At 42.0% G+C, this 17,011-nt stretch overlaps 1 protein-coding gene across 4 annotated transcripts in view; it reads left to right on the top strand.

Moving 5' to 3' along the window:
* Positions 1-15,701, top strand: part of ULK4 (unc-51 like kinase 4) — a 254,149-nt gene extending 238,448 nt beyond the window's left edge. For all 4 annotated transcript variants that reach the window (XM_050892383.1, XM_050892382.1, XM_050892386.1 and 1 more), the window contains 2 exons: positions 12,269-12,357; positions 15,348-15,701. In XM_050892383.1, coding sequence (XP_050748340.1) covers positions 12,269-12,357; positions 15,348-15,432 — 174 coding nt within the window. In that variant the 3' untranslated portion in view covers positions 15,433-15,701. The remainder of the gene's footprint in view (positions 1-12,268; positions 12,358-15,347) is intronic.
* Positions 15,702-17,011: the final 1,310 nt, after the last annotated feature.

Genomic DNA, 17,011 nt, shown 5'->3' with positions numbered 1-17,011 from the left:
CTTCGCTGAAAATTTTATCTTTTCAGCTTTCCACCTCTTTATCTCCACCATTTAATGACAAAAGTCTGTGAGCTCTTGCTTAAGGCCCTGAGATGCTGGCTCCAGTGGACTCTGCTGCCCTGCCTGGTCCACCGCCACCTCCACTACGCTGTCCTGCCTCTCTGCTGTCCGGACTCAACAGACCTGGAAACGTGTCTCAGCCCAGTGTTAATGCAGGCCCACCTTCATCAGCTGTTCAAGCTAATAGGACAAGTTGTGAACCAGAGCAAGTGAGATATAAACAGGGATCTTATTCTCCCCTTCCTGCTTTGGGGACAGGAACCCCTGGCAAGGAAATGGAGCAGACAGTTGGGGCAGTGATTTTTTTTTTTTTTTTTTTTTTTTTTTTTTTTTTAAACCATGGCAACTAAACCCAACAAAACCCCTTTGGACAACATAACTAATTGATGACATAACTAATCTCAATTCAAATATGTTTTGTAAAAATAAGGATGCATTAAAAATAATTGTGCTAGCATCTTTCCTCTGTTGATAGCAATTTCTTGCTCAGAATTTTAACATTTAGTGAGCTTTTAAAATAACGCCATCCATCACGGTGCCATCAAGGCAAAGCAATTGAGGGAGCTGTTGCCTGCTCAGTTGGAAATTAATACTGCCTTGCCTGAGATAACACAGCTGACTGTATGGGCACCCCAGTCTTTTACAGCATGGAGTAAAATAGGTTAGTGTAAATCACCAACAGTGGTGGTTCAAGCCAGCCCACTTAACATTGCCATTTAGCGGGTGCATATATACCTAGATTTCATATTCTGGCTAAGTGGTTGGTAATTTTCTAAACTGCTTTAAATCAAGTACTTGTGATTGTTTGACTCTTTACTTAATTGCATGATTTTGATTTAGCTAAAATTTGTTTAACTACGCAATGGAGAAGATAAGCTGGAGTATCTGTGGTAACAGTGCCAGACACAGCCTTCTACGTGGAGAGGATGAACAATTTAAGCAGATATTTTGTAACTTCTACATTCATTTCTTGACACTGTGATATATTCCTCCTTGCCTTGTCCCACTTTGGTGATCACAACTGAGCAGTTGCATTAGGACAAAATTGTCCTTCCCATGGCCCCTACCTGCACAGACAGCTAGTCTCGTTCCCCTCGCTCCATCTGCCGTGAAGTATTACGCAGGGTTGTCGTGCGTTACCCTTCTTTTTATACCGTCAGGGATGAGTTACCAGATACTTGAGTTTATCCTTAAATAAAATGAGCCTTGGTCTTCCCTGACTTCTTTTATTAACAGTAAAGCAGTACATTGCCGTTCATGTCACTAGGTAGTGACATCATGTTGGACTTGCAGTCTTTGTATCTTTTTCTTTTATTGTTGATAGAAGACTGCCAGGTTGAAGAGCTTCATCCTTTTTGCTCCCTAGCATAATAAGAGCACTTCTTCCATGTGTTGGAAATGGCAGCTGATAAGAAAAGACGAAGATGACTGTACAGCACTGTATTGAGAGAAAAAGGTGATTTATCTTCTCTTTGCAAGTTTCTGCTGTAAATCATTTAACCTTGTCTTAGAGCCCGTTTGTTTTTGCAGTTGCAGGGAAGAACCTCCGCAGTGTTTATATTCATCTGTATTTTGAAATATTATTATAAAGAACAGTAAAATGGTATTGTGTTGGGGACAGCTGGAAGAGTTTCTCTTAGACACAGATTGCCGGGAGCTGGAACTCAATGAATTCATAAAAGCATAGGAAAGCTACTCAGGAACCTGCTCTGCCAGTCACTGATGAAACTGTGATAGTCAGCCAAGTGTGGGTATATGCGAGTTGAGGTGGGGAGGTGAAAACCGATATGAAATTGTCAAATCACTGGTTTCTTGATGTCACTAAACCAGCAGGGCTCATAACGGGTGAAGCATGTGGAGCCCAAACACAACTTAATGAAATGGCAGCTGTTGACAAAAGCCAAAACATGAACATACTGACGACTTGTGGTTACCTACAGTGTGAGATGCAGTGAGAGGGGATGACCTCTGAAGTAACTGTGAACGCTTACTCGCAACTTTGCCTATTGAACTATTCATTCTACGTTAAATCTTACTATGTTTATTTGGAATAAGTAGTGTAAGTCTAGAAGTATATGTGCATCTGTGTTAAGTGCAGATTTGGGCTGACATTTTGGTTGATGGTTGTTTTCACAACTGACATTAAAGTATTCAGTCAGTCTGCAATGGCTGCTCTTTAATGACACTGACGGCGGGGAGAATCAAACATGGGACCTGCTCTTAATTTCAGAGAGCAGCAAGAATGAAAAGTCTTTATTCCAGTGGCTGGCATACTGTGGACTCATATTCCTGGGGGAAGTTACTTACCCCCTTGTTTGGAATGTGTTTGCTTTCCGACGCCCATCCCCAACGATTAGCACTGTGCTGGTATTTGGGTACTGGGAGCCCAGTATGATTATGAATAGATACAGGAGCTGTCTGAAAAGCAATACTGCCATGGTCAACAATGAGAAATACGCTCTCTTTTCACACGGACAGATGTTTTGCTTTGGGTTGTACAGTGAAACTGGCAGTTCTGAAACCTGCAACCTGTTTATTCAATTCATAATTCAAGGCTAGTGTAATTCCCAATGACTATCACTGTTGTTTTCATTATGGAGTCCTAATTCATTGTTTCTGTGGGCACAAAAGGATTGTCGGACTCATTTGGTGTTTCAGTGCACTGTAATTTTACATAGTGCAATACTGTTGAGGTTGCCTAGCTGTGTCATCTGTTGGGCTCATCACTATTACTTCCTTTTGACCTCCTCTCTGTAATTGCACACGGATGACTTACTAGCTGCCATAAAGATACTTAAATGCAACTGGGCTTGTTAAAAAAAGAATGTGAATAGACCAAAATGATTCTCTCAGAGGTCAGTGAGGACCAACTAGGTAGCTGTTTGTTCTCTGCCAGGCAGTCAGAGCCATCTGTCACATGACAATAAGCAAGCATCGATTTCAGAAGTCCATTTGTTTTTATGACAGTTTTTACAATTTTATGGAAATTGAACCATTACATAAAGCATAATTTTCCTCAGAAATTGGTGTTTTATAGACTTATATCCCTGTTCAGTCATTTACATTCCTAGTTGTTTTTTATATAAAGCATAAATATAATGATGCTTTTTTTTCCCTAATAAAAAATCTTCAGAGCTTTTTTTTGTCTTTTTTTTTTCAGTATATGAAAGACTATCCATGTTTGGTACTTAAGGAAAACCTCAACGGTTCTATGTCCAAGTTTTATGTGTCCATAGAAACCAAGTCTGTAGGGACTACAAAGGAACTAATGTTTAATGCTTTAATATTTAGCTCAAAATCATAGTTCATAATGATTTTCTAACAAGATTTTGCTACTCTTTTTATTCTTTAAGTATGTATTTTTCATAATCTGTGTTAGTTCTTAATTTAGCTCATCATATTCCTGCTTTTCTTGGAATGGTAAATCTAACACATTAAGTCAAGTTGTACAGATTTTTAGTTGTTGGAGTCTTGTGTTCAAGTCCAGATATGACCAATGTGAGCATGAGCTTTCCAATTGTGTTTCATCTTCCGTGAAAGTTAATCAATGCCATACAAAGGTTCTGCTCAGGGGAAGCTAGGGATTTTGCATACTAGATCAGACTTGAATTGCACCAATAGATCTGTATAAGGACAACTTTGACAGCATCTGTTCACATCACTCTGCCTTTGTCAAGGCATAATAGTCTTTTATCTTTATGAGGAGCATTTTAAAGCAGGACAAGGGACAATGTCAAGTTGGAGATATTATTTTTTGGAGGCTGTATGCATTAAAACTCAAATTCCTCAGTAAACTGCAACTTCTTGGCAGTTCCTAGGGGTTTGGCCAGTTCACCTGAGCATCACAGGCATGGCTGCTCAAGGGTTTGTGTCCTTAGATATAAAAGCATTTATGAAATTGGTAATTGCTTGGTTGCTTGCATACTTCTTCTGTATGGTAATTGCCATTTAAAGGTCACCACTTTCCAGTATGTTCTGGGTGTCACTGGTTTTCCTAATAGCGAGAAGATGAGCTGTCTGTAGTAATGATTCTTACCCTTACAAGTGTATAAATATTTGAAATTATTTGAATTGTCATAGCACGAAATATGTCAGTGAAAGATCTAGGTTCAGCTGTATTAGATGAACATGAAAATAACATGTACCTGAAAAGAAAAGAAGGCCATCCCTAACCCATGGAGCATATTGATGAAAGTTGGATATAACTCCAAAAAAACTTTGCAGTCAGACAATTTTGTGATTTTACGGGGAGATACAAGGGATGACAGATGCTGAAATGCAGGGATCTTATTCCTGAGTTGAATTATTAGGCCATAAAAAACAGTGGCACTGGAAAAAGAGTTACAGGAATCAACATTTAAGGAAGATTGGGAGTTACTTGTCAGGAGCTGTTTTAGGAGAAAAGCTGATGAAGAGAAAGAGAGACTATGAAGGACATTTGAATATGAGACATCCAGGGAATGATGAACTTGAGGAAAAATCTAGATATGCAGAGAATCTGTGCATTGTTTTAGTGTGTGTTCATAACTGCTTTTAGGTTTTTTTGCTCTAAGACAAGCAGGAGCCTCTATAATAGCTCCTAAAGGAACATAAACATAGGATCTGAGCCTAAACTGGACCTGCTGTGGTAATAAAAAATTATTCCAGTGGATTTCCCTGTTCCTTTTGTAAGGGGAAATCATAAGACACCATCAGGGTGAAGTGTACCTGGGAGCTGGTGGTCCCATCAGATCCAGCAAGGTGAGGGCAGGCAGCTGCCTGGGAGCTGTGGGAAGAGGGATCTGAGGGGCTTGCAAGGTTTGTGTAAGCTCAGTATGTGGTCCTATTTTGCTAAAGCAATGTTTGAGGCCGGCTGGGATCATTGTTTGGACAGAGTGAAATTAGTCTGAAGTGGTACCTCAGGGAATTGTTGGCATGCAGATGACAGATGAACCTGTGTTTGCAGATGAGATCACGAGCAACTGGGTGGCAAGTGTTTATTTTTAATGTCATATTGATGGTGGTCTGGCTTACGAGCATGCGTAATTTGTCAACACTGCAACACTATGTGGAAGTCTCCTGTAGCACCTTTGAGACACCGTTTGCCAGACAGGACTGACGTTCACTTTTGCTAATGAAGTTGTTGTGGACAGCTGGTTCTAATGGATGTGAAGAGGTTGCCCTATCCATTTCTGTTAAGTCACATATTTTAAACTCACTAGTTATAGAGGATGGAAACTGTGATAATGGATATTTCCTGAAAGTGAGCTGAGAACACTGCTCGCAATAAAAACCAAATTAAAAAAATCAAACAAGACAGCAGTCTTCCATTCAATAATTACCCCACGGTTTTACGAATCTTCTCTTATGCTTAGATAATGCCCCTTAGAGTTTGTAATTTTACAACTTTACAACAATCATGGAGCATGCCTTTGTGCGCATTATGTATATGCTGAAGGGCAGAGAATAGCCTCAAAGTGGAAGGTGTCAAGAAATGTCCAAAATCAATTAACCATTATATAGCATGTGAGAGACATTCCTTGTCTCTCTGTGAATAGTCCTCGAGACAGCGTGGCTTTCAGACTGCCGGGAACCTGGTACATTTCCAAGTTACCGGTGGAAATTGCTTTGAACTTAGAATAAACCTGCACACACATACAAATTAGAAGAAAACAAAACACGTTGAATGAAATCTTGGCCTTATCAAAGTCAAAAGGAGTTTGCTGCTGACTTCAGTGGAACAAGAATTTTATCCATAAAGAGGGAAAAAAAAAGATTTTTGAACTCTAAAATCAGAGCTAAGCTGTCTGATGTAGGGGTTTTTTTGTCACAGATACCTGCTTGTTTTCACATGTATTTGCAGGATCTGAAGGCCACAAAGTCTTTGTAATTGTGTGTCTGCAATCCCTGACTGCAATATGCTTGCCAAAGCACACCTGGAACACTCATGCTTTTGTAACTTTCATTTCTTGTTTTTATGGTCCAGCAACGTTGCTCAGGCCTGTTCAAATGAGTTGGCAATTAGTAACATAAATATAACTTGTCCAACTTGATTTGTTCTTCCCACACACGCATTCTGTGTCTCTCTCTACCATGTGTAGAAAGAAGAGTAGCAAGGAAGCATGCTGTGATGGAGAGGAATGCCAGGAAGGTTTTTAGCCTTTTAGAATGAGCTCTCGTACATTATGGAGAGCAAAAATAATTTGTGGCCATCCCAGTGAGCATGCGGTGTCTCTGTGAGCACACTGTCCTCGGGTGTTCCTCTGCTACACTTCCATAGCCTGGCAAGAGTTACCATTAATTTCATTAAACAACCTGTACATTGGTTGCACCTTAGCACTTTGAAGGGTCCAATCCTACGCACCTGCTGAAAGCACATCTAACAAATGCCAGATTAAACACCTCACAAAAGACCACTGTATATATCTGGGATTTTTGTTGCTGTGTTTAGTTGTTTTGGTTTTATTTTTTAAAAAATTCCTGCCACGGTTGTAAAATTGGCCTAATAGCTAGAGTGCTCCCCTGGTAAACGGGAGTTCGTGCTTAACTTCCTTGACCTGGAGAGCTGTGCTGCCTCTTGCCTCCCTGCCGAGTCCCCATGCCGTGGTGTTATTCACTCACTGCGTGGGAACCATCCAAACCTCCCTGCCTCTCCCCATCCAGTGGAAACTCTGCCGCAGCAACAAAAATGTGACCTTCACTCGCCTAGAAAAGGGGAGAGGACTACAGGAGAGCACAGGAGCCTGTAGCCTGCTGTGGGGGCACTGAGAAAAGGGTTGGAGTTGTGGTCTCTGCTGTCTGGACCATGAGTTTTCATTTGCTGTGTTAGCAGTCTGAGGTCTAGAGAGGAGGGGGAATTCAGATAACTTTGTGCTCGACGTGCAGGTTTCCATGGCCTTTGGCAACTATGTGCTCCCCATGCACTGTGCAGGTATGTCAGTCTCTGCTTGGGATTCCTTTTTGGGGGCTGACACCTAAAACGTAATCATTACAGCCTCTACTTTATAGGCTCCAAATGCTTTATTGGGTCTGGCCCTTCATTATGCAAAGGTAGGCCTACATTACTTTGTAAGAGTAAGTAAGCGTGCAGGCCTACAGAAGTGATGGATCCGTTTGATCCATCATGGGAAGTGATGGATCCATTTGTTATACCTCCTCTGGGCACTGCCAGCTTAATGTATATGCTTGGAGAGGGATTTATGATGAAAGAAATATTTATATTTAGTAGGTTTGAACACAATCAATGGGTCTGTTAGTTTTATTTCACATAGATGCTCACCTGAACGAGTCTGTGTTTGCAGCATATTTTTGGTTATTGTGCTCCTCTGTTAAGAAGGAATGGCTGCATAGTTCTGGCCATGTTGTCATGAGTTGTGAATGGCATACCAAGTGACGTGTTTTATTTGATTACTGCAGTGCTTGTGAATAGCTCAGCACTGACAGCCTGAGAGGAAAAGTACCATTTAATGCCCTGGGATAGGCATAAGATGGGCTGCAACACTGGAAGGTTTTCTCCTCCAGCCCAGGCATCATGCCTAATTTCTGAAGTTACCATCCCATTGACTTATTTGCTGGGCTGTCACATCAGCTATAGCAATGTTTTTGACACCACTATATTTTGTGACATTTGTTCCTTAAAAAATGGGAATAAGGTCACACTAAGCAGCTGTGAATAGCCATCAACTTTCAATCCCCACCAGCCTGGATGGCATTTGAAACAGCAGCTTTGGGTGGGGATGAAAGACTCTGTGTCCTACTGACAGTGCCTTCAGCCAGTCAAAGGTGGAAGCAGGAATGAGAAGTCTGAGATGCACATTTGAAATTGCAGGGACAGCACTTACTATGAAGACATTATTTGAAATAGTGTCTAGAGGCCAATAGGAGTGTGCTTAATTCTTTATTTTTTTCATTCTGAAAACTTAATTTTTTTAAATATATTTCATGTCCTACATAGTGTCCCAGTTAGTGCACAGAAAAAGATATATTGCTGATTGGTTTTACTGCGGTATTAGCTGAAGATACAATTCCCATTCACAGAAAAGCCTCCAGCTGGGGATAAGTGGTACTTTATTCACAGCATCTGTCGATATTCAAGTGATGCTAACGTTGGACCTACAAGTATCTGGTGGTTCTGATAAACCAGCCCACGGCAGCTCCTGTGTTACCGGTGTGGCTGTTCTCAGCCAGTGTCAGTAAAGTTGAGCAAGAACTTGAGCTAACTAATCCTGCAAAGGTAATTAGCTTAATGGTATTACATTTTGAGGAAAAAGTAAGGAAGCATCACTTTATGAGGTTAAAATATGTGTGTTTGGGAAAGAGAAAAGGCCAGTTTGTAAGAAAGAGCATTTATGAAATGCCTTGCTTGTATCTGTATATACAGGCACAGTGATGGCTTGTAGAAAAGCCTCTGTTGAGCATGGAAATGGTAAACATCTCCAGCAAATGTTTATTTGAGAAGATAACACTTGAAGGTGCAGCTAAATACACTCCTAAGGCCTTTCTTCAACCCAAAAAAGTTTCAAATAAAAAGCTCCTTATTTTTACCCAATCAGTATTTTGCATTATTTCCCAGTTTGCTTCGCAGACATCAAGCTTACGGTTTACTTGAAACCTCAACAAAGCAGGAGAATTTCTTTCTCTTCAAAATGGTGAGAGAGTAGTTTACTACTTAGGTCATTTAACTCAGTCATAAATTACAGAATGTGAGTTATGACTAATCAGAGAAAGCAGCTCACTATTATGAAACTAGCCTTAAGAAAAGTAATTGTCCCTTAAGTTTCCATGCTTTCTTGAAACGTGAATTGCAAAAATCACTTCTTAGACCAAGAATCCGAAACTCCTCAATTTATTAGTGAAGATGATCATCCAGTGAATGTTTTGTATTATATCTTTTCCTGAACTCACCTTTAGCAGCACCATAACACCTGAAGAGCTATCCTAAATTTTAGGAAATACTGATCTTTACATATCAATTATGATATTCCTTATGGTTCATCCTTATTTAACAGAATTGAAGAGAGGAAAGCTGCAGAATGGCTATTGGCTTAATAAAGAAAAGTAATTTTGAAATTCTTGTTAAATTGCAGTGAGTGTACAACTACACTGAGATTTAATTACATTTTTAATTAAAGGAATAGCTATTGATTATGTCATTGAATATGTGTTGTAGCCAGCCCTAACAAATAGCAATATTACAAGAGATCATTAAACTAGTTAAAATTTCAAGTGAATGAGAACTAGAACTGGTGTGGATAAAAGGCACAGCAGTGCTGGGGAGAAGAAAAACATAACAAACTAAGTGAAAAATACATTCATTTCTAAAATTTTGGTTACTGATGGTTTTATGTCCTGTCATAATTTATTTTTATCTATGGAATAAAATGGAGACAAAATCGGAACAATTTTTAAATAGGAAACATGGGCAAGGTTTTATCTTGGGTCTTGAAAGTGAACAGTGATTCAGACAATATTTCTCATGAGCTTTATGTGAAGCAGGATGTAATCTGTCGTATGCGAGAGACCTTCTGATCACTCAGGGAGCAATCAGATCTACTACACAGACTGATATAAAGGGCAAATAAATGCTAGCAGTCAGAGCAGTAACAGCATGGGAGTGCTGACAAAAAAACATAGGCAGCTGCAGTCAAGCTGGCTACAGGGCACTGGCAGCTCACCCTGTATTCGGCCTGCAGCTTTCCTGCTACCACAGCGTTGATCCTCTCCAAGGCCCATGGTGTGGATGCCTGGTGGTAGATAGAAAGCAGTTTTCTGGACACCGGTGATCGAGAGCAGGTGGGGAAACCCCAGCCGCCCGCATAAATCAGTACAGCCACATTTTGTCTGTGCGAGTTCTCCATTTGTGCGTGCAGGTGGCACTGCCAGCTGGACGGGTCTGTTCTTCACCAACACCCCTTGGCTTGTGTGAAGGCATTAGTTGATGCTCTCAAGAAAACGTGTCCTAAATTTGTTTTAGACTTAATTTAAACAGTCTGCAGGCTGTTCATGATGTTAAAAGCCTGATTCTTTCCCTCCTTGTGGTACTGCTTGTACTGCTGAAGGAATCTTATTGAAGCATTTTATTAGATAGGGGAGTAGCCCCCATGGATAGATACCGCAGAAGCCCATTGCTTGTGGCTGAAAGCTGCTCTGAACAGTGAAGTATAATAGGGAGATGGGGTAGATGATCTCATGGGTCTTTCTGTTTCTGTCTGTTACAATTTCTGTGCGTATAAAGCCATTTTAATCCTTTCCATTCAAATGCATTGTATCCACAGAAATGTATTCTTAATAATGACACAAGGCATGCTGCAACACGGGCAAGCTTATAGTCAGACCCTGTGACTCAGTTGGACTAAGTTATTGTTTGAAATAGAGCATTTTAGAATTAAAACTTTTTCTTCATACTAGATTTTATAGTTGAGCGTATTTTGAATGTTCTGTCTATGTATAATGCACAAAGGCTAATTTGTTGAAAGACTAAGGGTTGTACAGATGTCGGCACCCAAGAGTTAAGATGTATTAGAATTAGAGATCTCTGTAACCTTTATTTGACCTTGTAGTTTTATGGAGCATGATCCAGTCCTAGTGACCTTCCTCCCCCCGTGACCTCTGGCTCCTTTAAGTGTGCAGGATAAACAAGGGGCACGAATGTGGCAAGTGCAAAGAACGTGGCAGCAGCTGGTGAGCTGCAGAACTTACGGGGAAGTGTTTGGTAGAGGCATGAGCACTCTTCAGGAATAGAAAGCAATGTCTCGTGGTGAAAGCACTTTTCTCCCTGTATTGCAACTGTAATGCTACTATTGTGTGTGGTGGTGTTTTCACATTCAGAACCCAGATTACGAAATGCCTTCTGTGTCTGGGTGACAAATATAGAAGAATAAATTACTGAAATATAAACTGAAAGAGTCAGATATAAACCTCAAAAGAGTAAAAAGGTTTAATGACCTGTAATCAGGATTTACCAATGATTTGTACTTAGGTAATGGCATCACTGTTTTTTTCTGACACACAGGATACATTTTAGTTTACTTCAGACAAGTCCCTGTTCCCTGTTACTGCTTAACTACAGGATGTTATGATTATAGATGTAGTGACACTGTTGTTGCAGAATCGCTGCTGATAAATTATGGTGCGATGGCAGCTGTAAATACAGCTTCTCTTCTGATTTAAGAGGGAGATGTGAAGGCGTATCGCCCAGATGCTTGATCAATGGTAAATAGGACCCGCCGCGGCATGCTAAAGCTTAAAAGTGCTTGCCAGATTTTGGGATTAGAAGTCGTCGTTTCAAGCATTAACTCCTCCGGTATCAAAATAATCAGCTGCTCTGGTCCTCCTCTTTTCCTTTCTCTTCAGCGAAGATTTATTTACCTTTGCAAGCAGGAACTGACACGCAAACCTTTTCTTCAGTAATTTTTTGAGATACAAGAGCTTCTTCAGCAAGCAGCCAAGTATTCAGTGTCTGTTTGTGCCACAGTGCCGTGTGACTTCATGTCATGTCCCCCGTGACCTTCCCATTCACCTGCTTAACTGGTGAGGAAATGTGCTGCTGCTTGGAGCTACTACTTAAGGCTGGAGAAACAATAAACCAGTCCTTACAGCTTAGTGTGATAAAACACACCAGCAGCAAAATCAGCTATAATCAGGATTCACTTGACACAAAAGGGCATATAGCTTTGGTCACTCAGTCCCCTGCTCTGTAGGTGACAGTCCTGTGCGGGTAATATTCCTAATGACTGATGAGGGGCAAGAAAAATTTCAATATGCAACTACTAACATTGCAGTGATTTTAACCTGGCTCCTCTCAGAGAAACCCCACACATCCTGATCTGAAGGCTGATACAAGCTTGGTTATTTTTTCCCTGAAGTGAGAAATGAAAATGACTGCGTCCCCAAGATCTCCCTGGAATTCATACTAAATGGGACTTGTATTTGCATTGGTACTAAGGATGAAATCAGGATTGGCACACTGTGATGTGTGAATTTGCACACATACAGGGACTCGGAACAAGAGTGAATCTCGTTAATTAAGCCAAGACATTTTAGATGGTCTGTGCCTAAAATTCAGTCCTGTGCAGTAAAAGGGACTTTCTCTTGGGTCTCTTTAATGTCACATTCCATTTACAATGGTAATAAATGCTATAACTTGTTTCCCTCTCCCCTATCCCACAAAAAATGACAGAGAGGAATGCCTTGCTAAGCCTTTGATAATGGTTCTTTCTTTTTGTTCCAGATAACTTCAAACGAGAAGCGCTCAGAGAGCCTGAAGAATGATGGCGATGCTCTTATCCAAACTCTAGAGAGCCTGGCCCAAACTGCCAGGTGAGTTCCCTCAGGCTTCCAGGAATTTCCAGGGCTGAGAGCACTTGTCTCCTCTTTTGTCTGCGATGGTCTTCTCCTGTAATCACCTTCTGTGCAGTATAAGCTTCTCAGGTTTCTGTCCCTGGCCCCCCTCCCTGCACTGCTCTCTTCCAGACTCCTCTCATTCAGAGCTTGCTGGCATTTCTGCTGCGTCGTCGTTGTGCTTTGATCCCCAGCTGTGGCGAGCCGCAGTGTGCTGCATGGTCCGGCTCAATGTGTGTGCACGTGTCCAGTTTTGGGGGTTTTTTTAATATTATTTTATTCCAAACACTTGGTCTCTATAGCCGGATGCTGGTCAGTGGTTCTTGGCAGAGTGGACTAGATGCACAATCGGATGTTTGTGCCCTGTTTTAAAGTAATTGTGTTTGGTGCACTTGCAAGTTGATTACTTTCAAATGCGCAGCTGAAGAACAGAACTGCTTTTGTTTAAGAATACCTGTGGCTTCTTCCAGAAGGCACGAGACTTAGGGGAATGCCGTGACCTCCTCTGCGAGAACAGAGATGCTAGTCCCAACAAGTTGGCCAAACCTCAGCTCATCTCCCATAGACTTTCCCTCATCTAATCCCCCTTGGACATATGAATGAATGAATTACTGTTCTCTGCCCCTCAAAACAAATTTTACATTCCTGTCGTGGGCTGTTAGGCTGCATTTCACTCCTGGTTGAACTAAAATTCATAGAGAAATTGTAGTTTATAGATCAGTTTTTGAAACACTAATATAATCTTTTCAGTGCTCTTTGTGCTCCCAAATGCAGGCTTTATATGGGTCAGTTGTTTGGGAAAATTGGCTCCTCGACATTATGGCAGGGTGTACCCTGTGTTGGAAGGAAGGGGGGATGTGGGCAGATGTGGAGAGGAAATGTTGGGACGTGGTGAGTGTAAGGAGACGCACACTGAGGACTAACCAAACCTGTCGAGAACAGTCTGCATCCCTCTCGCATACTCAGCTGCTGACTCATGGGTTTTTGTATGACACATTAAATTATCTAACTAAAATAAAACGTCAGCTCTCCCCAGGGGAGACACTGGCACCACTACTGAAGATGACAGTGGGGAAAGACGGGGTTTTCTTCTTTTAGAACTAGTTTTCACTCTGTTTTGTGACATTTCAGCATTAGATGCACTAGACAGCCCAGTCGAGTCTGCTTTTCTGTTTGTTATCTATACATTTCTGTACTCAGAAAACCACATACTACAGAGCCCCAAATAAACAGCACTCGCTTTTATTTGACACAAATGCTCAGTAGACCAAATTCTAGCTGATGCCAATGATGAGTGTTTTGATACATTAGGGTAAGCCAAGTTCCTCTACTGTGCTGAGCTCCCGCACTGCAGCAGCAGCAGGGGAGCCCCCGAGAGCTCACGGATTTCATTTCCCCTCCTCCCCTTCTTTAGGGAACACATGTCCCTATCCGTTTGCCTCCAGAGGAAACTGAGAGGGATTCAGCCTGGATCTTGGGGCTGTAATGGACTCAGACATGGATAAATTGGCAACAGGCAGGAAGGAGAAGCCTGGAGTTAGCAAGCTTTATCAGGTTTAGCTGAATGGCCATTTTGTTTATGGAGGTTATGGATATTCTGCTGTCTCCCCAGATTCCCTTATGTGGCATCTTTCCCAGAATATTCCTTGTGACCTAATAAACTTGGTCTCTCACCTGTGCTTTGAACCCGGTTAAGAAGCCTCCCTGTATCTCATGCAGAATTGGAAACGTTTTAGAGAACGCTACAACTGAGATCCTGGATCTAAGCCATCCTCTGAGTAGTCTAAGCTCCCAGGCCCTTCCACCCACATATCATCACTGGGTTGAAGTGATTGAGGAGTGTTTTTGCTTTGCTCATTTTTTACAGACAGGTTTCTAATCTTTCGCTCTGCCTGTGCAGCAGAAGGAGGATACCAGCCGAGCAGTCACGTGCCAAGAGAGGGGCACCGCTCGGATTGTAGGCTGCTTTCGGTGCTCTCCTGCTGCCGTGTAGCAGCTGTGGATCACCACACTCTCTCTCTGCGATACATCCTCAGCTAGTCAGAACAGGCAGTTTTAAGAGTGACACATAACTCTGCTTAGTAGCTACGTGGAATCAAATCTACACTTCAAAATGTGGGATCATAGCCATTTATTTTTCAGTGAAGACAGTTGCCGAGATGAATTTGTTTCAGATAACTAAATTTTCTGGTTTAAACTGCTGCTCATTAAGCCATTGGCTTACATAGTGTGGACTAATCATTTGGATTTCCTGGCTAGTTCTGCGTTCCCCAAAGCATGGAGTGTTAGTAGGTATTTGTCATTAGCAGCAACCGAGGAAGCTGCAGATTGATCTGCTAGTGTCCTTTCTAAGCTAAAGATGAGGGATGGTAGTCTACTAAAAAAAAAAAGAAAAGACTTGTTTCTGTGGACTAGTAGTAATGTGTTAGAGCCTCTGTTCCAATGCTAGAAAAAATGTGTGTTTCTAGAAGGAAAAATTAGGCAAAATACATATAATAAAAACTTAGGTGAGGAAGCAAAGGGCCCCACCATTCAATCTCACACCTGCAGAGCTGTGTGTGGTGGGGCAGTTGGTCCTCCTTGCAGGAGGTGGGCAACACTTGGAGTGGAACTGCCTTCCTGCACGGAGCAGCGCTGAGGTAGGAAGGCTATGTGTGTGAAAATACATCTTTCTGTCAAGCTGGAAGAGAGTGTGTATGTAGATTCACGGGGGGCATGATAAATCATATTTTCTTTTTACAGAGGAGATTGAGGTAGCTGTTACTGTGAATTTGAGCTGAAATTCATTTTTACACAGGATTTGCTGCAGGGCAGAATCACTAGTTGCATGTTACTGCTTAAAGAAAAGTGGGGTATACAGTGCAGTTAATGGCTATTAAGAATTTTCCAGCATAAAGGCAAATGTGGAATTTGAACAAAAAGTTTTCCCCTAAGAATGTCTAATAGATGTCACTGGTTTTAATTCCTAGCTCTCACGCTGATGTTGCTGTTGCTTCCTTGGCATTTGAAATTCTGAGAACAGTGGGACATGAAAATATCAAGACTACCAAGTGAACCATTTTTGACTGGCCTACCGAAATGTGCAAGTTGTGTGTGCTCCTCAGCACCTCAGTCCTGCAGGAACATCTTCAAATGAGCAGAGCAGACGTAACTAATTTAGCAAGCTGAGCCGTAGCCGTGTATGGGCATATGCGTGAATTTGGGAGGCTTCAGGAAGGGAGGGAAACTGGTTTGGGGGGTGGTGGTTTGTTTTTTAAAGCCCTGTAAGGATGAATTCTTAGTTACTACTTTACCTTGCCGGCATTACATGATGTAGCTGAAGTATTTGAAAAGTGTACATTAAATAAACAGTAATTTCACAATATAGACATAAAGTAAGTGTTTCACTATTTTAAGCTGCTGTTAGAAATGTTTGTTTATCTTTTGGACCAGGTGAATGCCTTGGCTGTTCATCTCAAGGGGTCACCTCATGCCTATGACTGGCACTAGACAATACCTTTCTATCAAGAAAGACAATATTCTTCATCTTGTGCAACCAGAACCAACCCCGGGGATCACACAGAGGCTGTGTGTCCATGTGGCATGTATGCATGACAGATTTTTATCAGGTTTTTTACCCAGTAGCATGGGCTTTGTTAGCGAGACTGTGTGCACCTCTGTTGCCTAGCACTGCACAGCTTAAGCTGCACTGGTGGAGTGTCGTTCTCAGCTGCCAACGCTCCTGGCTGGAGCTCCTCTTTGAAAATAGGTGAGATGATAAGCCTGGCAGTTTGTCATTTATCCCCAGTAAAAGTTGATACTCCAGGAAGGGTCCTCTAGAGCTAGCAGATGCCACAGTGTGTAAAGAATTAAATTCTTCTTCTCCCCATGTGCCCCGAGTGAACACAGCATGGCTAAGCCTGGTACCATGACTGCTTCTTCCTTAACATTCGTCTTTCAAGGCAGCAACTGCATGCTCCTGCCACACCTGCCAAACACAGGCGCCTTACTGAGAGTTGCTGCTACAAGCCTGCTCTCGGACAGCCCAGTTCTGCAGAGTATGTGGAGGCAAGCAAACAGCCCTAGGTACACAAACTGATTTCACCTTGTACATTGTACAGGAATTGTTTTCTTACATTACTTTAAATATCGCTGTCTATTTTTCATAGCTTAACAGCTGGAGTTACTAGAAATGGGGAAAAGCTAAGTGGTGGCTATTATTTAGTAAAGTGTTTTATAGAACAGTCTTCTAGCGCAAGTGTGGCTGAGAAGAACAAAGCTGAATTACTGGGTGAGACTTGCCCCTCGGCAGTTGCAGTGCCTTTGCTCTGCAAGCAAAGGGGGGGGCACTCGGTTTTGTAGTTTCGTTCAGCCTCTCAGCATCTTGGGATCCTGACTTGAGCCATGATCCTTTGCAGCCAAGACCTGCTCTGACCTTCTGCTGGCAAACTGCTGCACTGAAGCAGGACAGCCTGGGAGTGTTTGCTCTCAACAGAGGTTGGTGACAGCTGCACCGTGCAGAGGTGCACAGTCTATGAATTAGCCAGCAGTTCAAGAACCACTTTCCCTGCTTCCAGCCACACAGGTGCTGCCCCAAGAGAAGTCAGGTACACACAGGTCGTATCTCACACAGTAACTGAAGACTGAGGATGCC

Source organism: Gymnogyps californianus, chromosome 2, assembly GCF_018139145.2.
Source record: "Gymnogyps californianus isolate 813 chromosome 2, ASM1813914v2, whole genome shotgun sequence".
Lineage (NCBI taxonomy): Eukaryota > Metazoa > Chordata > Aves > Accipitriformes > Cathartidae > Gymnogyps > Gymnogyps californianus.
Note: the sequence above shows the minus strand (reverse complement) of the source record. Positions and strands in the feature narration are given on the sequence as shown.